General features: G+C 33.8%; 1 protein-coding gene across 9 annotated transcripts in view; it reads left to right on the top strand.

The window, feature by feature from the left end:
- LOC119638625 (calcium release-activated calcium channel protein 1) overlaps positions 1-26,571 on the top strand; it is a 34,338-nt gene extending 7,767 nt beyond the window's left edge. For 7 of the 9 annotated variants that reach the window (XM_038035508.1, XM_038035507.1, XM_038035512.1 and 4 more), the window contains 2 exons: positions 16,733-16,879; positions 23,711-26,525. In XM_038035508.1, the coding sequence (XP_037891436.1) occupies positions 16,733-16,879; positions 23,711-24,253 (690 nt within the window). In that variant the 3' untranslated portion in view covers positions 24,254-26,525. Of the gene's footprint in view, positions 1-15,407; positions 16,634-16,732; positions 16,880-23,710 lie in introns of those variants that run through there. The other 2 variants (XM_038035505.1, XM_038035514.1) reach the window with 2 other exon arrangements.
- The last annotated feature ends 462 nt before the right edge of the window (positions 26,572-27,033 follow it).

Raw genomic sequence — 27,033 nt, 5'->3', positions numbered from 1 at the left:
TAATGCTCGCATGTTTGCATAACTTTCGTAGATAACAATAAACATTGCAGTAAAACGAACATAAAATTGAAAGTCTCGATCTGTAGGTAAGCCTTGGTTTCACTTTAGGACTCAAACCAAGCCTCAGTGAAGATCTATTTTTCATCAACAGCAGACATATGGACGGCCTTTGTTGTTTTTTTTTTTCTAAATAAATAAAAAATACGAAAATTATTTTCGGCTACGATCGCTTATCTTATACTTATCGTCTTTATCTTAAAAGAAGCAAAGATAGTGAGGTACGGCCCACCATTAAATAGCATACACCTTTGATTATCCTTTGATCAAAACAACACGGTAGACCAAATTTCATCGAAATATCTCAATAATCGTGACCTGCAGGTTGAACACAAGGATATAAAGCGGGCAGGCGGACAGACAAGCGAGTCATTCTGTATACATTGACATAATAAAAGATGTGTATCTCAAGTCCTTCTGAATGTTTTCTATATGTTCGCAAAGTCTATATACTCTGGTACAGCGTTTGGCGTAGGGTATGAAAAAGAAAGAACTAAATTTTCGTAGTCTATAATACTGGAATTTGTATCGTGTACCTGTTGTAGTTTATGAGTAAACAGCAAAAACCTTGAAAACAGCTTTCTCAGTACATGTTGCACCGTTAGTATATTCGTTGGCTGGAACGGCCCATTTCCAATACCAATCTGCGTGCAAGATTTTTCAATGTTTTTGCTAAACTTGAACCTAATCGAAAAATTATGTGAGGAACTGGGAAAAGTCGCTCTTTCTTGTGGAAGTATCAAAATTTGATTTAAAATTCTGACTTCATGACGACACAACCTTTGAAACCAATACCATAGTACCATAGCGTTTAGCCAGTTGTAGGCGCATCAGGCATATCAAATGATCGAGGAGAACATTTGCAGTAATATTGTAAAGCAATGATTGTTACCATTGGTAATCTACAGTTTTTACCCATCGTGGACTTATTTTTTACTGAAATACATCCATTTTTATATTGAAACTGTAGATATTTTTACTAAATTTTTCTCAATTACAGCAAAACTCCCCTTCCGCCCTTTTATACTCACCACCATTAAAGAAAGCTACTTTGATCCCACTAAATATATATATTTTTGATCAGCAGAAACATTGAAAGTTCATGCACGCAGGTTGGCATTGAAAGTGGGGCCAAATCCGTTGAAAGATACGACCTCGACACCACGTAAGCTGACAACTTCTCCGTTTTCCAAAAGATATGAAAATGTAATTTTTTGCTCATTACTCAGCAGTAAGTTTACTAATTGCTATAGCCCCTATACAAAAATGAAAAAACCGACCACGCCCTTCCCAATATTATAATATTTTGAAATTCAATTCTTTTGTCCAAACCTTTATAACGCACAGAAGTAAGCTTCAAAAACACTATAAACTTACCTCCTATAGCCTGTCGGTCTGTCCATCTGCCCGTCAGCTCAACCATGTAGTATCAGTTATGAAGATTCTCCCGCTTGAAAAAACGAATTTGAAAATGACCGAAACCGATTAAGGAACACGCCTACAACGCCTAGACGCCTATAAAATAAAAACTGAGAACATCCTTGTTTTCTGTGTTTTTTGCACATTACTCATAAGCTACAGCAGATACACGATATAAAATCAACTTTTGTTCTAATAAACAAACAAAAACAGCCAACCCACTCCCAAAATTTTAGGATAGAGTAGAGGAATGCTGATGAATATAACAGATCCAATCGCAAGCGAATATAATTTGCTTACTTGTTTAATAAATATTTGATATTAGTACAAGACTTACTTGAGGTTTTTTCGTTTTGCCTACATATCTGCGAATGACTTTATTAGGGCGGCTTGACGTCTTTATTGTTTAGCTGATGATCCTCTTTAATGTTTAGCTCATAAAACAACTTCTGTTACGAGTGTAAGTATTGCTGATGGAGACTAATCACGATAAGTAAGTAAGTATAGCTAAACCAACAAATATCTTTATTGCTGCGATAAAAAGAATTTCAAGAACAGACAATAGACTAATGGCCGAATAAATGGAAAAAGCTCACATTGACTCAGTGAGTTTTACCATTCAAAGACTTGAGTGCTGACTTACCTCGGAAGGGTACTACGACGCTTATTTTACACCTGGAAAAACAAATCTAGTGCGTTTTTATCCTTCTATGATGGGTATGACAAAAGTAACCAATTTCTACAAAAGTACATTTCGTGGCACGTATTTGATCAATTTTTTTAATATTTTATAAAAAACATCTTTCCAAACTATGTAGTACATAGTATATAAAAAAATTTTTTATGAAAATTTTAATAAAATTTCTACCCGTAAACGCTTTAAAGAAAATTCGCACTAAAAAATTGTTCAACTATAACCTAAACTGATCATTAGATGAGAAATATTTGCGGTTTTGTTTATTCTTCCAAAAAAAAAAAAAAAAAAATGAATTTCTTAGGTGAATATCTTTAATCTATTGTGATTTATTATCTCAATCTTTGATCTTTTCTCATATCTATTTGATTTATTTTCCCTACGTGCACTTTCTTTCGCAAAAAGTTGATTATCTCATACTTAACACAAAGAAGAACAAAACCTATCGTTGTTCAAGATCCATGTTTATATTAAATGCGTTTCGAGTTTTTCTCATCAAAGTAAAATTATATATAACCGTCCGTAACATTTAGAAATATGGATCTAAAGTCATTGATAGATGATGCATTGGCTTAAAACGCGAAAAGATTTCGAAAAATTTGAAAATCTCGACTTATTTTCTGCCGTAAGCTTACATATTGATCGAAAGAAACATTTATTGATTTTCATAAGATTAAACATTAAGGGGGATCTTTAAGTACCCTAGACTCTTAATATAATCGTATATACACACACACACATATATATATATACGACTTGTAACGGGACTTCTAATACGAGATAGGCTCATGGCTTTCCGGGAAGTTCCTTTCCAAGAAATTTATGTCGATAAAAGCCCTTCGTATATTCTTCCAATTTATCTTTTTATTATTTACAGCGAATCCGATTGGTATTTTCTTATTATTTATCTTATTTACAATTGGGATATATCGTATGCTATAAGTGTTTTTGGAAGTTGGAAAGAAAGATATACACATTTTCATATAAATATTTTTCGTGGGCATTCTCGTGTGGGAAGATGTTCGAAAAATACACCTATGTAGTGGAACCGGCAAACATATAATCAATACGGAAAATTTGTGTGCCAGACCGGAATCCATAAAACATTAAAAATTTGGTCTTGTTTCTCTATCAAAGATAATTTTTTATAAGAAGTTTTATGTGAGTGAAGCTTGAAAGATCGTTCCACGCTATCCAAATTTTTTCTACTGTTTTCGACCGATTTTTGCCGAGTAACAAACATTAGAAATCAAAAATATCATTGTGCTATATGCAGAATTATTCCAAAAATGGCTCTAGTTTAACAGCATCCTTGAGACAAAACGAGCTATTGTAGCGAATTGCATTTAAATTGCTCAACTATTGTGACCTCTACATAGGCCACGAGAACATGTGAACGGACAGACAGACGAACATTATCTGAATTAGTTGGCACACTAACGGATGACTTGTGACTTGGATGATCGCGACTGCCGCCACATTTTATTCGTCTCTCCGTACTTCCTTCTCTCCGACCATCATCATTTTATGCATACAAAGCGGAAAAAAAAGTAAATAAAAATAAAAACGGAATTAAAATCACATTAAATATCTACATGTGCGAGGGTAGTCTCACGACTACGTGACCTGGCAAAGAAAATACTATTACTATGCTGGCCTGCCTTGACCTTGGTACAAGCGAATTTCGTCGGATTGAAAAGCCTTGATAAAAACCTTTAACGATCTACCTTCACGGTAGGATGAAACCCAGTTAACACTAAAGCAGGCCTCAGCGACAAAATTTCTATAATCATTTCCATTCATTGTATGTAGTTTACTCTGGTGAAGGTGTACAAATTAACAGTGAATGTTTTTTGATGAACATTAATAGCCGGAATATTTACCATCATTATCCAGAATCTTTTGCCATTTATCTAGCTGGTGATCAACGCCCTCGCAATAAAACCTTCACAGTTTCGGCACGAAATACCAATCGAGCCATTTTCGAACGTTTTCAAATGTCAGAGACCATTGGTATTTTGGATATGACCTAAATAATACGCGCCAAGTTTAGAGTATACGTCGCAGGCTATAGTCTATGCAGAAGATAAGTTACAGGGTTGCTTTTAGTGGAGACAAACGTAGGTAAGCGAATATTCATCGTCCCCAAGATGAAAATGCTTGTCACAAAGTTCTCCAAAGTGCTTTCTAATTGTTTCTTCGATTAACTATTTTTCACTCCAAGCCGACTTCGTCATTTCCGTAGCTTCGGCTGAACTTTTTTCCACTTTCAAACATCCATCACTGTATACTTTAATATACGCTAAACAAAAGCTTCTAAATAATTGAAACTGATACCGTCCAAGCGTCAATTTCCAACTTATCTATAAGCGAAATTTCGGAAAAATTTAACGCGCGTTGTACCTTTTTTCAAGCAATCAATTTTGGCGGAAAGCATTGATTGGTACACCTAATGCCCGAACTTTCGAGAAAAATGAACGACCAACTTCACTTTACAGAATTTATTTGTACACCTAATACAAACGCTTTAAATCACTTATGAGTGTAGAGTTTTCATTTCAAGCAAATACCTGGAATAAGCTATGTGCGTGGTTAGAGGGAAATAAAAGCATTTAACATGCCATACATACTCGATTAGTCAGGCTAAGTAAAAATGTGAACCATTTACATAAATAAAGTAACGTTGCAGTTAACTTGTGGTAGGACTATAATTAAACATAATTATAAATGTCGACAGAGGGAGTCCGTACTGGCTTTCTTTTTCTTTTCTTTTTTTTTTTTTGTTGTATGCGTAAAGATTTTATTTAAATTTGTTGCTTAGATTTATAGCTCCTTGCACATCCGTGCAAGTGTTCTTGAAGCATCCTCTACTTACTAGCATAACTGATGGATGTCGAAGTGTTCCATATCTTATGAACAGTTAAGAAAAAAAGAATAAATAAAAACAGGTATCCTGTAAATAATTAAAACAAAAAATAGTCATTCGGTCTTTATTTAATTTAAAAAACAGAAAAGATCCGAGGAATTCATTTTAGTGGAAGCGAAAAAATTACGACCAACGACAACTTCAGCATTAATTAATTAAATAACTGTATTAACGTGCAAACGGATTCACGTGTTCACGTGTTAAGCCCTTTTTACGCAACACAGCGAATCTTCGGCTAATGATTTGCACGGTTGCAAAAGCGGAAGAAATGAGGAAATAATTTGTTAAAAAATTAAATCGATCGCCACAAAACTGCAAGTCAAAACATCGTATAAACAAATAATAAAAATAGTCTATGCTCGTTAAAGGAAACCAATATCTCAAGAAAACAAGTGAAAAAATTATGTCCGGTCGCGACCGAATCTTTTATACCCATCACCGTTATCATAAAAAAGATAAAAAAAAAGCAAAAGAACAAAATTCTCATGCTCTACAATATGGAGCGGGGGCACTTCATTTCCTCTGTTTGCAAAATAAAAGTTTCCGTCGTATAGGCATGTAGACGTTATAGGCATGTCCTTGGCAAAATTTAAGTCACTTCCAAATTCTTTTGCAAATTTGTAAGCGATATCTATATTTTCGCTAACGGGAGAATATTATATAGTTGCGCAGCCGAATAGACAGACATATTTATGTGCATTCCAAACTCAAAACTGCCCAAAAATTTATATACTTTATCGGGTTTTCGAAGCTTATTTCTGCGCCTTACAGAGGTATTATATAAAAAAATTAAACTTTGATGCAATGTAATATTGGGCAGGCGTGGTCAATTTTTGCTAGCTTCACCCATAGAATATTTTTGTACATTTATCTGCTATAGTTGATAAGCAATAAGCAAAAAATCAATTTTTCATTCCCCGTTGAAAAGCAGAGATGTGCGTAGTACGTAGTGCTGTGGGCGTGTCCTTTGAACGATTTGGCTTTGACTTTCAATAACGACCTGCATGCAAGAACTTCCAATGGTTCTGCCAAATTTGAAGTCGATAGCTTTACATAGTGCATTTAATAGTCGACCTAGCCCTGCTATAATGTATTCACTTGTTTTTAATTACTAATTGCTGTGAAATTTTAATGAACGAGCGAGAAGAACTTGATTAGTCGCTAATATGGCTTGTGCTCTCTGCCACGAGTGGATTCTGATTTTGTAAAGGTCAGCATCAGCTTGCTGCTAGTACCTTTTGTTCTTACCCTTGATTAAGTGGATACAAAGATCAGTCTTACCTTTACATAGCCCCTACTCTCTATAAAAGTACAGGGCGGATAAGGAAGAAATAACATAACCTGCTCATAATCAAATTCTGATGGAAAATATGGATTCAATATCCAGGGACGCAAATTACAAATACATTCCAAATAACAATCCGGTGCTACGAATAGATTATAACCCTTGCTTATGATTCTATTTAAGCCAACCTACATCAATAAACCATTTTGTCGAAGAGCTCTCTAATTTTTCGATCCTCTGCATTCACATAGGATTTAAATTTGAAAAAAACTGATGTTCTACCTTTTCATAATTTTCTACACGCTTGAGCTACATTGCCCGCTAGTATAACATTACAAAGGATTAAACGGAATGAATGTTGATCACTGCTTTTTACGCTCAAAAAAATGAAGTAAATAATTTCTCTTACGATTTCAAGTTTTCTTGACTGAAACAACTTTAAATTTTTTCTAGTAAGTTTTTAAGTTCCACTCTAATGCACGTATCGATTATTAATGAATGACAAAAGTCAATTATTGGGGTTGAATATTTTTCCATAATGCTATTTACGAAGCGAAAGTATATTAACTTTTTTTAAATGAATACAACACCATCTCGACGATGTACATTTGAATCGTTGTTCTTGGGAAGTGTTCCTCTTTATAGAGAAGTGGAAAAAACCCACATCCGGCGACATATTCTAAAACTAAATAAAATTTCAAATCCGTGTGAAAGGATAATATAAACGTCTACAAGGAATGTTCTTTGTTGCATAGCACAGAGATTACGACGTTCGATTGTAATATGTGCCGTCAAATATTTAAGCTTCCGCTCAGCGTAACATTACAAGTCGTTATACATCTAGTTAGCTATTAACATAGGGGAGGTACTCGCTCTTCGATTCAGAGGGAAAATATTGCAATAGAAGTTTGATGAAATTACCCAACTGGTTTTGCTAATAACTGCGTTGGGGAATTATCCGAGGAAAAGTGCAGTTAGTCGCTAGCTTTTAGAAAAACACTATATTTGATTGAATGTACTCGTTTCCTTATAAGCATTTCGTTTGGAACCATTAAAAACCCGTATATTTTGTTAACCATTAGAAGGAATTGTTGTTCAAATAGAAATAAACTTAATTGTATTCTAAACTTTCAATTAATTTGTCTACAAACACTATACTTTAAGCCTTGAAGAAGAAAAAAAAAAGTAAAGAAAAAGTGATCGGCAAGAATTAAACGTAATAGTGGTTTTGATTTTTTAATAGATTATATAAAAAACAAGAAATAATTCCAAAATAAAGTGATTTGAATTTTTAGTTAGTTATTAGCAAAAAGTTTAGTTAAAAGTAGTTTCGATTTTTGCTTTGATATATTTTGGAAAAAAATCATGTGAAATATTGTCTAAATTTTTATGTAGTTATTCAAAAAAAAAAAAAAATGAAGATAAAGTGCTTTGAGTTTCTAGTTGAGTTTAGCAACTGACAAAAGTGAGGTTAAAGACGATTCCGAGCCCAAATTGCAGTCTACTTCTCGGAAAGAAGTGAAATTAAAATTGGTTTAAATGTTCAATTGGGCTATCGAAAAGGAAGCAAGATGCGGTAGTAGTAAATTTTAAATCAGTTATCTGAATAAAATGTTTTCAATTTTTGGTTAGATATATATACATATATATATTAGATTGAAAACTACGAGGAGTCTTTCACTTTACTTATTATGTGAATTTTCCAATTTTCCGACTTTACTTATAGCAAGCGAAAATTTCAACACAGCTGTATAACTAGTTCCTAGTTTAGACCCAAGGGTTCAACTAGTTGTGTGTGGATCGAATTCCACAGTCGTCCTCAATTCTTCATTATCAATATGGGCCGGTGGTCTTCCTCGGGGCTCATTGACGATACTCAAATTGCCAGAACGAAATTTTTGGAACCAATATCGAGCTTTTTTTCATTGGTGGATCCATTTCCGAATGCCTGATTAATATTTCTTGAAGCTTGAGCTGAGATATATTTTAATTGAAACTCATACGAGGAGAGCAGATGTAAATTGCGTTTTATTTCCAACTGATTTAGGGCAAAAATAAAACAAAAATGAGATACAAACCCAAAAAAAATCTTACAAAATGAGTAAGAAGAATACCACTAGGCTTTATAAATAAAATTATCAAGCGCAGGTTACAATGTATTTCTCTCAGTCACAACTGAACACAGACTAAAGAAAAGACGCCCGTTTCATAGTTTCCAACCTAATGCAAATCGAAAAGTAATGAACTTAAAAAAGCTTCAAAGTTTCAGTTAGCTATCGGAAAGACATCAAGATCAAAGTGCAGTTAAAAGTGGTTTAGATTTTTTGTTTTTTTTTGTTACAGATGTATAGACATATATATCGGAAAGAAGTCAAATTACAAGCGGATCAAAGTTTCTGTCAGCTATCGGAAAGAAATGAAGATCATGTAGTTTAGATTTTAAATCGGTTATCTGCATAAAGTGTAGTTACAAGTCGATTTTTGGTTATATCGGAAAGAAGTGAAGTTAAAAAAGCCTCAAAGTTTCGATTAGCTATCGAAAAGAATTCAACATAAAACCATTTGGATTTTAAGTCGTTTGTCTGCAAAAAGTAAAGTTAAAAATGGTTCAAAATTTTGGTTGGTGTTGTGATCTGAATTTTCACTAAATTAGCGATAACAAGCTCTAGTCTAAATAAATAAACACAAAATAGGTTAAACGTAATAATAGCATTTTTCTGGTTGTCAGTTTTGAATCAAAATTTTTATTTCACTTTCATCAAAGAAATAAAGCCGACAGATCTATGCATATAATTAAAGATTAGTTGTTAAGGTAACGGAAAATATGTTTTCTTGGGTTTTTTATTTTGTAACCAACAAGAGTTTCAAATTTTGTTTTTAATTGTAATTCAATGAATAAGAAAAAAAAAAAAAAATGTAAAACGCAATTGCAAAAATAATAGTGTGAACAAAATGCTTAAAAAAATTTAATCAGCGTATGAATGAACAAATGAATGAAAAGATGAAACAATTGATATGATAATGGCTGAGAAAAATATGATTTCAATGAGGCGGCCAATGAAACAAAACAAAAAAAAAAAAGAGCAACACAACAACTTCCTCTGTGTGGCTCATCTGTCGTCTATGAATGTAGTGAAGGTATATAGTTAGTAGGTTAGATGAGGCATATCTTTTTATAAAGTTCACAGACAATAAATTGCAATTAAACGCGCGCCAAATAATCAATTGATCTTGCAAAAGCTATATATATATATATATATATATAATAGTAAGAGAAGAACATATAAATATCTATGGCACTATCAGCATTTTCACCAAATTTAATCAAATCAATCAAAAGATCATTCGAATGATCTACCAACGGAACCAAACAAACATGAAGTCAACTAAGCAAACAGGCCAGCAGCATGCATGCATGCTTGCAGGCAGGCAAACAGGCAGGCAGGCAATGAAGTAACCATGTCAGTGTGTGTTATTATATTTAAAAACGAGTCTCTGACCCAACAGTTTAATTTCAACCGTAGACAATTCAACACGTTGCCAACCGCGCCGTACCAACTAATCGCAATTTCTCTTTCCTTTTTTTTCTGTTTTTTTCTTCTTTTTTTTTGTTTTTTGTTTAATTTTTTTGCTTCCTTTTTTGTTTATTTCTAATGAAATTATATTAAATAAACAGAAAATCGCGATAATTACAAAACAAATTATAAATTGATTAAATAACGTTTTCAATACAAAACCTAAAGTATAATAAGAAAAAATAATGAATTCTTGCCGGTTAACAAAAAATCTAATGACTTTTATGCATACATATGCAAAACGCAAATGAAATTCTATTTTAAAATATTTTGTAAAAAAAGCAAAAAAAACATTTTTTTTTAATTCTAAGAACAACTGTAATAAAAGATCGTGCATTTAAAATTCTTGCAAAAAAAAAAAAAAAAAAAATTTTAAAAATTCATTCATGAATAGTTGACGAGTCTTAATATGCCAAACATGCGCTATATTCGTAGCTATTAAAATACTTTTATTACTGAAAGCAAGATAATCGTAAAACAAGACACATATGGTATAAAGAAGAACTTCTGAAAACAACAATAACAAGCAAGCTATTCTTTCGTGTTCTTAAGTACAGTATACAGTAACTGGAAACGTCTGGAACGTAAATGTCGGTATTATATCATTCTATTCAATCAAACAACTAAACGACTAAACGCTTACATATACATGATAAACACTTTAAATGCTTCGCTCGTTTTGTGAATTTTGTATTAATTTTAAGCAATTTTTTCCATTAAAAATAAGGTCTTCTTTTGTTGCGAACAATAAAAACAAAAAAAAAAAATTGTAACAAATCGATTATTATGCTTTTTCAACGTTCACTGTTTCCCTCCTTCAGCAGCTTGTAGCCTGTATTGCTTATCCACAGAGCAACTCATCTTCTACAGCTACCGCATAGAAAGAACTCGTTACTAACATAATAATGGAAAGGCTTCTCGCTCAGGCAATAAGCTGTCGAGTAAAACAAGTATTATTCAAACGAAAACAAGTCTGGCGTACAAAGTGGATGAACTGTTCTTTAGCTTTGCTTCCAACTTTTTCTTGGTAATGTTTACAATATATGGTCGAAGTTTGCCATATTGGTTATCAGATCAATACAGTTTGTATATATTTGGATTCTCATCTCGTTTATGCATTTGAAACTTATAAAGAGCGTAATTTTTCCTCGTTCCGGGAAAATTTGCACCTTAAAAGAAATAATGCCGGGGTAGCCTTCAGTCGTCCTTATCGGCTTTATTTATTTTCTCCTCCTAATACTATTATAAAACTCATAAGTCATACAGTCTTGGCTTATCGCCTCGATACGTCGGTATATAAAGAAAGTCAGTTTTCTCCATTCTGCCTCTTCGGCTCCTCTAAGTAAATCCAGCTTTCGGATATTGGCGGATTTTGTTCCGAACAGAGAGATGTTAGTCGCCTGACGGTTCAGTAAAGCGGAAAGAAAGGCAGTTATCATCCTCTTCTCTATACTTTCGTACGGTAATTTAATCACATTCCAAATATGTTAGCTGTCCTATCTCCTATTGGAAATGATATTCTCCGGTTCTTTCGTTCGACACTACATTGTCATGCATTGTTTAACAGTTACCGGAAATAAAGTGAAATAATCATCTAACTATACTTAATCAATCTAACGGTACATAATAATATAAAGTATGGACACGCATATGATAATCTTAACCTACGTATAAGAGGAAAACCAACTGCGTGATTGTGATCCTTACTTGTTCGAAGGTTTCCTTGCGTTTGGCATACATCGAACAATGCTTCTTCTTCTATGTGGCCTTCTTCTTCTACAAGAGGTTTGTCTTCTCGTATCGCCTCCCAATACAACGCAATCCATAATTGCGTCACTCTACCTACCCATACTTCTCTTGTGTCACCCAAAGGAAAAAAAACGCTTCCCAGAATCTCTGATTCTCTGATGATGAAATTCCCTTGGACACATAATTTGGAAAATTCAAGGTTCCAAACAATATGTTTTCTATACCTCATCAATATCACGTGTACCGCAACTTAAAAAGTGTACATTAATTTAGACCCACTAGGCTGTGAGCATCACTTTCTTATCTCTTTCTCTTCCCTCACTCTTTGTAATCGTCACAATTACATTACGCGAATAGACGACATCCGTTGATGGATGGATCGATTAGTAAAAAAAAAAAAATAAAATAAAATATTGAGTGCAGTTAACAATTTCGCTCGGTCTTGGAGTTTTAACTGCCTTTGCTTTATTCTCTATGCTCTAACGTTCTCTAGCACATAATGAAGCCTACATTTCTCTTTTAAAATCTCCAATCCGTATTGGATCGATCAAGAAAGCTACTTTATCTCCCTCACCAGTGTATGGACAAAACATTAAAAATTCTCGAAAATAAGAAAAAGAACTTTAAACGATCGATAACTAAGCAGCGAATCATTTACGTTCTTCATGAGAGACGATGTATAATCAACAATGGATAAGATGTTTTTACCATTATTTGTTCGAAAATTTGATCGGTTTCCATAACCAAAACTATAATAAATAATATTTTAATAAGAATGTATCAAGGAAAATTCAAAGCCCGGCTTAGATTGTATGATCCGTGAATCCATTTTGGTTACGTTTTTAATTTTCTAAATTTTCCATTAAGTGTATGAACTCGACTGTCGTTTCCGAAGAAACGACGAAAGTAGTATTGACTTCTTCTTCTTTAGAAAGGACTGCCCTTAAAGTTAAGCGCAGCTACATAAATTATTTCACTAAAGCTTACAAAACATAATTTCTTGTAGCTTGGAGTAGGTGTAGTTCTATGCCCAAAAAAAAAATATCTCATTATGAAATTTGGCTTTTCTTGCTTAACTCGGAGGATAGTGTTGCCAAAAATGAACAGCGACATCCGAAGTCCAAATAACTGCGACGCAGGCTAAGCGAACCATTAACATCGACAATGAAATTGGATACCCATGACTGATCCAATTTGCAGAAATCTGCTGGGGCTGTTCCCATCAAATAAAACCATCACCAGGGAGTCCTGTCAACAATAACAGATATGGTATTCAGTATGAAAAACTTAGGATCCATTCCAGGTTTGGAATTCTAATCTAAAATGGCCTCATCGACCACCGATTGCCAGCAGATTTGACACCTTCCGATTAATACGGATTTCAGAAGATCACTAATTGCTTGTTCGCTTTCATTCTTATGACTGTAACCAAATATGGATTCTTATGTGAGCTGCCTGGAAAGACCAGTTGTTCTGTTCACAGGGCATTGATATTATTTCTAAAAGATGGCAGAAGCAGCGGCCAAAGGTGGACAATATTTTGCATAGTAAATGTGCAATGAGTTTTTTTCAAATAAAAGCGCGACTGATGAGAAAAGGCGAAGAAATAAAGGTGCATATGTATATGTTCAGGTCACGAATTGAATTCTATTTTTTAGTAGCTTTTAGCGATTTCTTCTGGCAAAAAACAATTCCCTTACCACAGTCAACAGCGTATAGGTCTCGAAACACTCAAAGGCCGTCTCTGTAATCATTGAACATTGATTATATATCCTTAGTTTAGTCGGAATAATACATATAATCCCCCATGGTAAATGTCTTTACAGAAGTCAGTTTCTCTGTAAGTATCGTGTCGCTTTCGATCATCTTTTTCACATATGGCACTTCCTTCAATTCTTTCAGATTTTCGATGCATTTTGTTTTGAAAAAAAATACTGAAATATATTATATGGGAAATCCGTGAAAATACATGGAAAATCAAGTGCTACATAATTCAACTTCATATACGAATGGAATAATAGGTCCAGTTTTAAATAAATGTATTTGCAAGGTTTCTATACAAAAGGAATGTTATCTTATATAAAGTGTGGATGTCCAGTTCGCAAGCTATGCTAATATGCGAGACATATTTTCTAACCACTTGACTATGCGATATCGCAATGTCGAAGGATTGCAAACACCACACAGGATACATCCTCTTCCTTCCACACAACCGGCCGTAAGAAAATCCTTCAGCATACACTTGGGCTACACATCGCAAGTGAAGAATTAAGGGGTATTTCTACAGAAGACCATCTGTTCACCGACAATGCCTGTGATTTAGTTTGAAATTCTTCATTAGATTATTAATTACTATCTATCTACTATCTATTTTTTGTCCGATGGGCTCACTAATAAAATGGAACTTAATTTAAGATGTGGTAGAATCCTTTATTCAAGCAAAACATTTGACTACCGAAGTTAAGGACGCCTGTCGCAGCCGCTTAGGCAGGCCCTGACCAAAGCAACACCAATTCCTTCCAATCGAAAAAATGACAAACTTCGCAGAAGAAGTAATGACTTTTACTTAACGACTGGCTTGCCCCAATCCCCTGTAAATTTTTTTTTATTCTGCAAATCAATAACAGATGATTTACTGAGTTGAGTAAACAAAATTCAATGTGAAAACAAGTGAAAACGATATAGCCGGGCAACACCGATCGTTAAATACCCTAACACGATTCTGATTTTTGTATGAAAATTACTGTTATCCGTTAATTTTCATCACCACATATTAAAACTTTCTGCTCTACAAAGGATCAATTTTATTGGGATAATATCCAAAAAATAGACCGAGATGGTCCAAATTTGCTACAGTTAATTTTTTTATGTTAAATTACTTTTATGATATAATTCTTATCATGAAGCATTGAAAATTATAGCCTGTTGTCAGTTTTCGTTATATGAGAAAGAACGTGCCCCAGCCCGTCCACAGTTCACATACCAATTTAGAATAACGAAATACTACTACTTAGACACTTTTGACGAGAATTTTTGGAAATTGCAATTTTTTTTTTCATATAACGACTTTTCAGAATAAATCGTTTTATGGGGAGTTGTCGAAAAAGTGGACCGATCCGAATCATTTTCAATGGCATTCGTCCTTGGGTCAAAACGCATAACCAATTTTCTTCAGAATATCTCAAAAATTGCGAACTACACCTTGAACACAAACACACATGGACAGACGGACGGACAAGCTTAAATCAACTAAAATTATGATTCTGACTCGATCGGTATAATAAAAGGAGAGCCGATCTTAAGCCTATCTGCGTGTTACATATATCCGCACCCTGCACCACAAGCGGTGTAGAGTATAAAAAGTAAGTTCTTGCTATCAGTTCTTTACTTTTGCTTCCATCATCAACAGAAAGTCAGCTGTTACTAGACTTAATATACAAATTCTGTCAATACATTTTTAAATATCGAAAGCAAAAATTGTTGTTGTTGTTGTTGTTGTTACATTATTGTTGTTTATTTTTTCCTTTTTCTTTTGCGTCATTTTGAAACATTTTTATAAATTTCTTTTTAAACATTTTAGTGGCATTTAAAAGAAAAAGTCTTGATAAACACTTAGGAGGGATATTGAAATAAAATAAAATAAAATTGAAAAATCAACTAAAAAGTCAAAAATTTTATATATCAAAAAATTTGAATTTACGTGTCGAGAACAAAAAATTTCAAAATAAATTCATCCAATGTGAAAAGAAAGGCTGAGAAAGAAAGTGAAAGAGTTTAGAAACCTATCATTATTCAACGAGATACAAGCGAGAGATAAATGAATTAAAAAAAAAAAAAAAAAAAAAAAATAATAGAAAAAAAAGAAACTGTGAACAAGAGAACAAGAGATTCTTCCGAGCACTATGTGATAGCAGTGCCCAGCTACAACAGCATTAACAATTGAAATCGGCGAATAATTTTTGTAAATTAATGCAATAACAAAAAAACTCTTAAAATCAAATTTATGGTCTAATACAGGCGAAGGAGACGGCATTGAAGATTTTATTAAAATCAAGCATAACATAACAAAAGCAAAAAATTAAAAACAAAAAAAAAAAAAGGAAAAGAAAAAGAAAAAAAACTTATTTGTTGTTACGTGTTACGAGAAGAGAGTAACACTCAGTATGTTTCCCATAAACCTGCAACAACAATTTCATCATTTACATCTACAACATCAGCAGCAGCGTAAAGAGAAAACTGTAACGTTAACGTTACCATCGTTTAAGCAAAAAGAGCGTAAGGAGAAAAATCAACAGAGTCAGCATAATTATCGTACGTCAAAAACGATTAATCGTGACAGCCATGACAGCAGTACTGGGGACGTTGGCAACAAAATGCTCTCGCATCTGCCACATGAGCATATAAATCTCAGCCAAAGCAGTCTATTGCTCGATCATAATGTACTCGCCGATTGTCTTGGGACGGCAACCGAAGAAACGCCAGAAGAGGAAGACACAGACAATCAAGCACATCGACACTATAACGGCGACGAAGAGGAACCTATCATTATAGCTGGCATTGATGAGGCGACAGTGCCCTTAACAAATTCTTCGACATCGGGCTCGACAGTCACCCTTACAGCTAATATTCAATCATCGTCTGCCCTAAGACAAACAACACCGCATCGTTCGGCAGCGCGTGCCTCACAATCTCGCCGTTATTCACCGCAACTATATACGAATTCATTTTCAACGCCTCCACCACCACCAGTACCGTTAACTCTGCCTACAGAGCAGACTTCGTCGTCATCGTTTTTAACTCACGATTATAAGCTTTGTGATTCGTGTCGTCCGTTACGATTTCAAACACAATATCCGTCCAGTAATTTAACGCAAAAAAATTACGACACTTTACGTTATTTAAATACGAAACGACCAGCATCGTGTTCGGTAGGCCATAATTATATACCGCCTTCGCTAAACACACAGCTTCCGCCAAATCCGTTTTTTAATCCCTTACGTACATTTACACCATTCTCTCGTTTCCAGCCACGTCGTGCCGCTAGCAGTAATATGTCACAGTCCGGTGAAGATCTGCATTCGCCCAGCTATTTATCGTGGCGCAAATTGCAGCTGAGCCGAGCCAAACTGAAAGCGTCTAGCAAAACATCAGCATTATTATCCGGTTTCGCTATGGTAAGTGCGTTAACAATCGATCTGATATGACTGCAAAAATTTTGTGAAAATATTTTTTACGTTTTGTGCAAAAAAAAAAAAAATTTAGTTTATATTGAAAAGATTTTTAACGAAAATTTCGATATCTAACGCCAAGTTTTCTTAAGTGATTTTTGAAATTCTAAAATTTTCAATTAAGTTGCAAGAACTGCAGAAAAATAAGTTTAATTGGAAAGTGCGCGATAATCTTAACCGAAAGCTCGAATAAAAACGCGCTTGCCAGTGGCGTGAAAGAGTCGGTTAGTGACATAAATTTGATTGTGAACGTGATCATATTACATATGTAGTGAAGTAATCACTGAATCAAAGAATGCATGTGCCTGTAATCAGAATATATCGACATAGGTTCTAGCGCGTCTCGATGTAAAAGTTCATATTCTATGTGAAAAGTTCATATTCTAAGTTAAACAATCAGTAACCTAAGATAGCAAAGTATATAGCGATTATCGCTTTAAATCTCGATAAGTGCAGACAACTAAAGGGTGAAGTTTCAAAACCAGAAGGTTTCCAAAACACTAGAAAATGTAGCAATTATTGTCCAAGTCCCGTTAGACTATGTGCGAAAGTCAATTTCCTCTACGTGTAATAAAACTAGGCAGTGAATATTCACCAGGTTGTTATATCGAAAATATCAGAACAGATCACGATTATCGGTTCATGACATAGGCTCTCGCCAGTCCCGTATAAAAGTAAGGCTCCTAAAGGTGGGAAAAATTTATCAGCAAACTTTTCAATATATGTACAAGTATTGATGAGGCCTACCTTATATCAAAGTATTAGGTAAACTCGAACTAGTCTCGGCATAAAGACAGGTCTTCGATTAGTGTAGGCTTTTAATCAACAAAATTTTCCTATTAAGTCTAAAATATCAGATAACGTTGCGATTACCCTCGACTGAGGATAAAAGTGAGTGCTCGATATGTCCTAATCTAACTAATGAACTAGTGAACTTTATCTAAAATACAAGAGTGTCCTTAGGGAAGTGTTTGTATATCAAAAATATCAGAATATGTTGCCACTATTGCTTTACAAATTGGTCTTCAGCCACTCTTAGTCTCGGTGTAAAAGTGAATATCCCATAAGTGTAACTAGCGAGCTTTTCAATCTGTGTGCATATTTTTACCGTTATATTGGTATATAATAGAATTTTCGACTTAAGTGATAGGCTCCACTCAGTCTCGGTGTGAAAGTGAATGCTCTTCACGGGTAATCTAACTACACAGCGGAATTTTTCGCCGTGTGCCCATCGGCCCTAGGCAATCTCAAGAGTTTTGTCTACGTGTAATCTAAACGATGAGTGAATTTCCTAATGCAAGTAGCTGCCACCACGAGTAATTTTGACAAAAAAAAAAGCATATCAAAATATGTTATAATTAACGGCTTTAGAGGTTCGATTTTTAGCCCATCTCGATATGACATTTGTAGACGTGATTAATCAATGAAATTAATGTGTAATTGTAGGCATCCAAACTGTCAAAATACATTGTGGTTCCCGCTTAGAAAGTGAAATTCCCGTATTCTTATAATTTTTTGTTTTTTTTTTTTTTCGTTTTTGTTTATCATAATATATTATATTCAGTTATCTTTTACATTGAAAATAACCGGGACGTAGAAAAGACATTGGGACAATGAAATTATCATATCTTAAATCATTCTTTTATAAAATGTAATAAGAATTTTTCCGGCGATTAAAAAACGTGCTTAGATTTATGAGTCTTGAAAAACATTTGCACCTGTTTTTATTTTATTCTACTAAAGATACCTAAACATATACTAAAAAGATCGTATTGAACTTGTTTTTCATAAAAATCAAAAATACAACAAAATAAATCAGAGACGTAGTGGCTAAGAAAAAAAATAAATAAAATAAAATAAAAATCAATATTTTAAAATTATCCTTGAACTTGAAAACAGAAAAACTTCACTATGCACAAGCTAACGATAAAGGCAAAATTTTATATTGACTATGATGGGAAAACATTCATGACTCATTTTCTATACATTCTACGCAGACAAACATTTGGTTTAAGAGGTCATTACTTTTAGCAGCGCAGAAAAAGCGGAAGGCATTGATTTATAATCGCATTGAAGGCAACGAATACGCTAAAGCTCTACACTTTTGACTTTTTTGTGAAAAAAGATAGGCAATTCAAACCATGTCATCGTAGTGGTATAATGGTAAAAATTTAACAGACTTTCCGTTTGATCGTAAGGAACCTTTTTCCGGTTCTTTTTGGTAAATGCAAAGGGTTTGCGTGCGTGTGATTTACTCAACTTATCACCATTTGTCCTTTAACTTTCACTGGTAAACTTTTACAGAAATTAGGACTTAGCTTCCCTTGCCGTGAGAACTGCGGTTTAGGGCCTTTAAAGCTAATTGTCCTACTGGAAAAAACATTACTTTCACGCAACATTAGAATAAACTCTTTGTGAACATTTCCCAAACCCATTGCACCAAACCATCTCATCTTGAGGTAAAGGCCGAGCTTTCTTTTTCAAGTGAACGAAAGTTGGTTTTTTATACCTCTTTAGCTCAAATCGATGTTTGACTTAGCTTCAACTTTAATGCCTCCCACCAGAACATCTGCAGTGCACCGCATCTGCCAATCTCAAACCAAAAGCATTAATGTATATCAAAAAATAGCAATTTCGGGTAATTTATGTAGATTTTTGTCGCTACTTTTTTTTTTTTTTGTTTGTAACAAAAAGAAAAAAACAAGAAATGCTAAAAAAAAATATTCGCAAAATTATTTCGTAAATGTATAAATATTTTGCAGCATACACCCAGACGTCTCAGCTACCTTTATCACCTTACTCTATACTGAAGCAATATAAAATGATATATATATGCGCAGGCATCTATTCATCAAATTCCTCACAATTAAAGACTGTGCTAATTAAAAAATGCTCATTCAATAACATGAAAATGAGAAATTGAATGAACTCTTATATCATTATATTATCTCTTATTCTTTTCTTATTTGAAATCCCTGTCGAATTTATTTTATTTCAAATAATCTTAGCTCTCTTTCATTTCGATATTTAAAAGATATTTATTATACGCCACCTATCATCAAGTATTCATTAAATTTGTAACAAAGTTTATAGACTGTGAAGACCAAAAAAAAAGAAAAAAAAAAAAAAAATTGCCATAGATTAGCATAAGTTAATCCACAATAAGCTCGCAATTAATTAACAGCAAATTTTTGGTTACAAAAAATAATAAGAATCTTTTGCAAATTTGTAAATAATTTCTGAACATTCAGGGAAAGTCTTCCAACTGACCGACAAATGTGCAAATAGGTAGTTTATGAGAACTGAGAGGCAGGGGGCACAGCAACCCATACGGGTCTTTGGGATCCAAGACATTTATTTATTTATCAATTTACAATGCAGTAACAGCCGTAGACCCATCTTAAGCTAGACATTAACACTACAAAATAAAAAGCGAGAATAAACGAAAAAAAATTCATAAATAAACAAATTTGTCCATATCTAGCTCGCAGTCATCCCCGCAGCCAGTTCCGAGCTACGAGTGAAGCATTACATCGAAACACATTTTAGTTTATTATTATTTTCAATTTAGCCAAAGAAATAAATTCTAAAGCTAAAGTCTTAAAGCACTAGCATCTAAAGGCTAACGACTCTATTGAAAGCTCTACCGCAGTTTGAACCCAAAGCCTCATTTTCGATGGCATATTGTGTAATACATACATATATATAATGTATATATCCAAAAAAGGGGTCCATCACAATAAAATCCGCCAAACTGTATTTTAGGCGCACGCGCATGTTATTACATTATTTGAAGCCTGATTCCAATAACAATGTACTGTAGCCCATTGTCCGATTCATCTAAAATGTGACCGTATTAGTGTCTTCTTAATTTTCGAAAAGGCCATGGAGCGTAAAATGCTAATTATGACAGACTGGAAAGTAAACAAGGGAAAACTTTATAATTGGACATGGCCCACAATTGAATACCCTACACCACCCTACAGTTATTCGCATCAGGACTTTTGAAAAGAACGGAACAGGTAAACAGTCTAAAAGTTGGTGCGAGTCCAACCATATTTAACAGCGTTTACCTTGGATCAAAATACATCGGGAAATTCAAATCTTGGAAAAATTTTGGAGACCCCATATAAATCATCATTTTTCCTCCTTCTCGTTCATTAACATTCCCAATTTGGTACCTTTATCTCTAATTTCCTTACGCGTGAACTGAAATCATCCGTTAGTTTTGGTTATGCGAAACACTGCATAACCATTCCGTAAAATCTCAATCAAGCAACAGATTTCCCTTTAATTTTACATTCAACAATTATTACTATATTATTTGGACTAATTCTACACAAGAAAAGAGAAAAATAGCAATTTATGATGTAGTTCGACCAGATCTGCTCTACCAAGTGGACATATAAAAAAGCAATCAAATCGGGTCAACATAAAACTTAATACTATTTTAGCTTTCCATCATCAAACGGTTCAGCTTTCCATGATGATCAAACGCTTCTTAATAATAATGTCTTGGAAAAACTTTCTTCTAAATGAAGACATTTCGATCAGATGTGTTAAAAAGACTCCGGGCGAATGTGTTAATTACTTAAGAGCTGCAGAAACGGTTTAAAAGGTGAATCTCACTTGACATTTTTTTTTTTTTTTTTTTGGAATAGAAGAAACCCAATAGAAGAATTCGAACTTTAAAAATTTTATTTACTTTTGAAAAATATTGAGAGATGACAAGCTTGGAGCCATTCTCGCTCATATCATAGTCAGAAGAAGGAGATATGTGCCCATTTAGTAAGTGTTGTAACTTTGCCGACTGAGCATTCTCCATAGGTACGAAAAAGTTCGTGATGAAATTATTTAAGCCTGCGAGCAAGGACTTAGTACTCGTTAGTCTTATCTGCTCAATATGGAGTGCAAAGTGGCCAAAATTGGGATTTAGAAAAAAAAAAAAATCATATAATCTACATATCTATATATAGGAAAATTCGAAAAGGTGTAAATGTTTAAATATATATGTATATATATATACGTATGTGTACGTCTATGTATATACGTATATATATATATATATATATATGATCGGAAAGTAATGGAATAAAATGTTCAATTTTCGATCGAAAGAAAGGAAACATTTGTTATTAAATAACGTTTGATTTATTTCCATCACACACTTGGCACAAAATCTTTCTCCTCCTTGCGAATCGCTCTCATCTTCATTTCTGGTTAAGACTCGTCTCGATGAAGCTATACGAACGTGTTTTAGTTTGCGAAATCATCCCTTAGATGAACACGAACAATTCCTAAAACGATCTGTTAGTGTATTAGTGGAGTTATAAAGCACCAGGCAAGAGATTTAAATAAATGTTTTCACATATTCTCAAAAATGCAAGAGGAACTATTAAGCCAATTCAAAATTTATGTCTGAAATATTTAGAGTGGATTTCCTCTATAATAACATAGCAACTCATGCGGAAGACTTGAAACCAATAGAAATCAAATATTTTTCAGTGGTTGCTTATGAATGAGGTCAAGTGCAAGTTACGTATTATAGAGTGCAAATGAAGTGTACATTAAATTCAAACGAATAACTTAGTATAGTCTCTTATATTTAGCCATTTTTTCTTCGTATAATTAATAAAAAGGAAAGCCTTCGGAATTTTAAAAATATGGTTCTAACGAAATCGATGTCGATCAGATTTGGTATAACGAACGCCTATGAGTAACATAGTGTACTAGTAAGGAGCACCCTATTGTATGTTCGATGTATCGAATTATCCGAACTAACTAGATTTACTGCCGTCATATGTTAGGATCTACATGCTTCGTATTATCTTCACGGAAAATGTGCTTAAAAACCGGATAAAAATACAGCTTTCAAAATCGCATAAAGGGTCCGGTTTTAAAAATTGAAGACTTAAAGAGCGAATAACTTTCATTGTCGATGATTGAAAAGAAAAGGGGTACTTTATTAGCCTTTGGAAAACGGACCAACAGTTATTTCATCATTTGAGTACCAAGCAGCGCTTTCGCGCTGTTCAGATTTCATGTCGAGAAAACCCGGACAGTTTTGAAAAAAAGCTGTCGAAGAATCCCATGCAGCGCGATCGCGCTGTTCAGATTTCGTGTCGAGAAAACCCAGCATATTTCGAGCATTGTCGACAACTGACGGTGCATTACGTATTGTCGAAATCGAGCGCAATACAATTACTCTAGGTGAAACAGTACTACAGTACTACAGTATAGTAGTGCAATAATACAAATTACAAAATAAAAATTTCTATTTTGGTGTTGTTTTTTCTATATAATTTTTATGGAACAAACTTGAAATATTTATTAAAAAACAATTTAAATACATTGTGGTTTGTAACATTGGTGTTTATCAAAACCCACTGGATGAATTCCTTTTCTATATTGCGCGCAAATTAAATGCGATCTTTTTATTACATTTTTGGTGCTACAGACGATGCATTGTCGCAAATTACGGCCTGGCAGCTTTTTTCTAATCCAAATTGGTATTTCTCGACATAAAGTCTAAACAGCGCGATTGCGCTGCCTGGGATTCTTCGACAGTGTTTTTTCAAAACCTTGTGGGACTCAAACGGTTAAGTTCTCCAGGCGAATTGCTTCTATTAAGCCATGAAGTACTTTTAATGCCCCCCACACCCCCCTCCGCCCCTATGCTTTTTCTACCTTCAAGACACGAAAGCACTTCCAACGATAACGGAACATAATTCATTTCTATGCCTATGACTAAATATGAAATTTTCTCTTTCTTTACAGGTAGCGATGGTTGAAGTTCAACTAAATAATGATACTCAGGTGCCGGGCGGTATGTTAGTGGCATTCGCCATTTGCACTACACTTTTGGTGGCCGTTCATATGTTGGCTTTAATGATTAGCACGTGCATACTGCCCAATATTGAAACCGTTTGCAATCTCCACAGTATTTCTTTGGTGCATGAATCACCGCATGAACGCTTGCATTGGTATATTGAGACGGCGTGGGCTTTCTCTACATTACTGGGGCTAATTTTATTCTTACTCGAAATTGCCATTTTGTGTTGGGTAAAATTTTATGATCTTAGCCAGCCGGCTGCCTGGTCGGCGTGTATCGTCCTTATACCGGTTTTAGTAGTATTTTTGGCGTTCGCCATACATTTCTATCGTTCATTGGTGACACATAAATACGAAGTAACCGTATCCGGTATACGGGAATTGGAAATACTTAAAGAACAAATGGAACAAGATCATCATATCGATCATCATCATCAGCACCATCGCAATAACGGACTTAACTACGGAGCAAGCGGTGAAATTGTATGAAAAATGATTATTACGATGATAAAGAGACTTTAGCTGTTAAGTCATGAGTTTTTATACTTACGTACATACATGCATATACATGATATTTAAGATCTTTTTTTTTTTTTTTGTTTTGTTTCCTTTTCCATTTTTCTTTCTATTCATAGAAAGTCATAGATAATAATAGTTTTTTTTTTTTTGTGTTATGATCTGAAAAAGACATCGATCAAGTTAAAAAGAAAAAAAAAAAAAAAAAAAGTAGAAAATAAATTTAAGATGAAACTTAAGCAACAACAGGAAACAGTAACTACTGCACTTTTTATTGTGATAAAAAAAAAAGGATTTTATTTCGTTTTTTAAATTTGTTTTCTTATTTTTTTTTTTTACACATATTTTATATGTCTTTGAATTTGTACGCTTGAAAAACAAGCAAGCAAATATAAAACCAAATTCTGTTAAAAAGAATATAAATTTATCATTTTTTTGAAAAATACTATTATTTTTTTATTAATGTTCCGGCAACACTGCAGATTTGAGGAATTTGTTAATTAAAATCAAAAGCAATATTTTCGGAAATTACATAAGAAATATCCATAGGTAATGACTGCTAAATAAAAAAAAAAATTATATATATTTTGATATTATTAACGTGTTATTTAAGATCATTTAAGATTCCTTGGCCAACTTTTATTTAATCAAAATAAAATATTTTTATAAAAAAAAACAAAAAATTAGTAAAAGTAAAAATTCTCTTAAACGTTTCCTCTCTGAAATACAATTGTTCGGTTCTTCTCAGCACATCTTGCTTTACTCTCTCATGAGAAAATCACAAAACTTATTTGTGGGAAAAAATGTTCGATTTTTTCTGTTTTCCTCAAGAATACTGTGCTTTTTGATCTTTTTCAAAGAATTTCTAGGATATGATAACCATCTTATGAAAAAGTTGTTCAAAAATATCAAAGCGAACTTCGAAAATGCTCTTCTGTCGCCTGTAACCTTACCGCAGCTCTTCTTAGAAGCTTGAAGTTGAAAATTTTGTTATTTTGTTTTGCAGAATGAAAAATTACTCGGCACAAGGTGAAGATGGAGTTTTCCATGGCTTGCAAGGTAACGACGTGAATTCCCAATTCGGGATCACCAAAAATATTTAGTCTAGAAGACTGTTCGGCATTCCCCGTAGAGATTGTCCAAGTCCTTCGGAAATATTTTCCTGAAAACCCTAAGAAATGTCAAGAAAGACATATCATATGAGCCTTCTAACGCCATTTTAGTGTTGTTTTCACAATAACCCGACCTCGGGTCTCACTTAGAACTGTTTAAATGTATCTTAGTGGCTTTTTTGCTATTGTTACCTTGTAGGATTCGCCACAAATACGACAGGCGTGCTTTTTAAAAAATTAAGATCGTATACTGGGCTGCCTAAGAATTTCTGCATCTCAAAGAACATCATAAAGATGAATCCATTCGTCAAGCAGCGATCTCTTATAAATATTAGTGGTCAACGCAGCAGGTCCAATCGATGATTTAAATACCATAACGTCGTAAAGTTTGTGCAAAAGAAAAATAAATTCATTGGTAAAAATGTTCACCGGAAAATGGCAGCTAAAATGGTGCAAAATTAATATAGTGAATGTACGGACATTAAAAAAAAAACCAAACCAAATGTTTCAAGTTACTTGAACTAAAACCCTTTTTATACCCTACACCACCAGCGGTATATATTAACATTTTGCGGAGGTATGCAGCAACCGCACGGACTTGAGGTAGGTTATTATATGGATCGGTTTAGAGTCACTTTCTGAATCGGTCTAAGCTTTTCTGCCCTTCTGCCAGTCATGTTTCATTGCGATCAATCCACAGACCATAATTTTTGGGATATTTTCACGACATTTGATACACGACGTGCTTTGGGCCCAAGGATGAATACTATTGAAAATGGTTTTAGTCACTTCCCATATAACATATTATTTTGAGAAGTCGTGAAATGTATAATCATAAGGTGGTGTAGAATGTTAATGGTTGGCCATGGTGCACAATACTGTTTTTACTTTTCCTTTTCTAAGAGAATAGAAAAAAATTCCGTAAGTGTTTTCCTAGTTCCTTGTCATACTAGCTGAACTATTCCTCAATTATGACTCAAATAGAGTAAGTGGCAAATCGGGCAGTGTTATGTCTTTAAAAGAAAAAGTTTAGCAAAACATAACACACGTATAACATATTCCAATAGATCCTCCAAGCTGCGGCTGAAACCTATCCATCTTTTTCCATTCCTTTCTCACTATTCTTTACCTTATTTATGCACCTATGCAAGAGGATATCTCCTGAGCGACTGGTCATAAAAAAAAAAAAAAAAAAATACCTAAAAATAAAAAGCTCTCTTTTAATCGACAGTGAAACAAATAAATCGGTGGTCACCTACTTATCATAAAGCAAATATTTAAATTATATAATGGATACTCAGGTATGTCATGCACGGGCTAGGTAAATCAACATTGTTCCAGGATGAGTGTGATAAATCATTACGTCTTCAATCTAAAATCACACTATTTATTATTTATTCATTAATACTAACTGCAAATATTTTAAATATTTTACGCTTTGAAATACGTAGCTATGTAAATATGAAACCGGAATTTTTGTATAAAAAATGCGCAATATTGTATTAAACATGATAAAAAATATTTTATTCGAAGTTTTGCCTACCGCTGACCACGCGTTCTTCTAACCTGTTTAACAGTTTGGCGATGCCATCCTTTAAAAAACTTTCCTTCGAGTCCCATTCAATACTTTTTTTAAACATT

This window comes from Glossina fuscipes, unplaced genomic scaffold (assembly GCF_014805625.2).
Source record: "Glossina fuscipes isolate IAEA_lab_2018 unplaced genomic scaffold, Yale_Gfus_2 91, whole genome shotgun sequence".
NCBI classification, from domain to species: Eukaryota; Metazoa; Arthropoda; class Insecta; order Diptera; family Glossinidae; genus Glossina; species Glossina fuscipes.
Note: the sequence above shows the minus strand (reverse complement) of the source record. Positions and strands in the feature narration are given on the sequence as shown.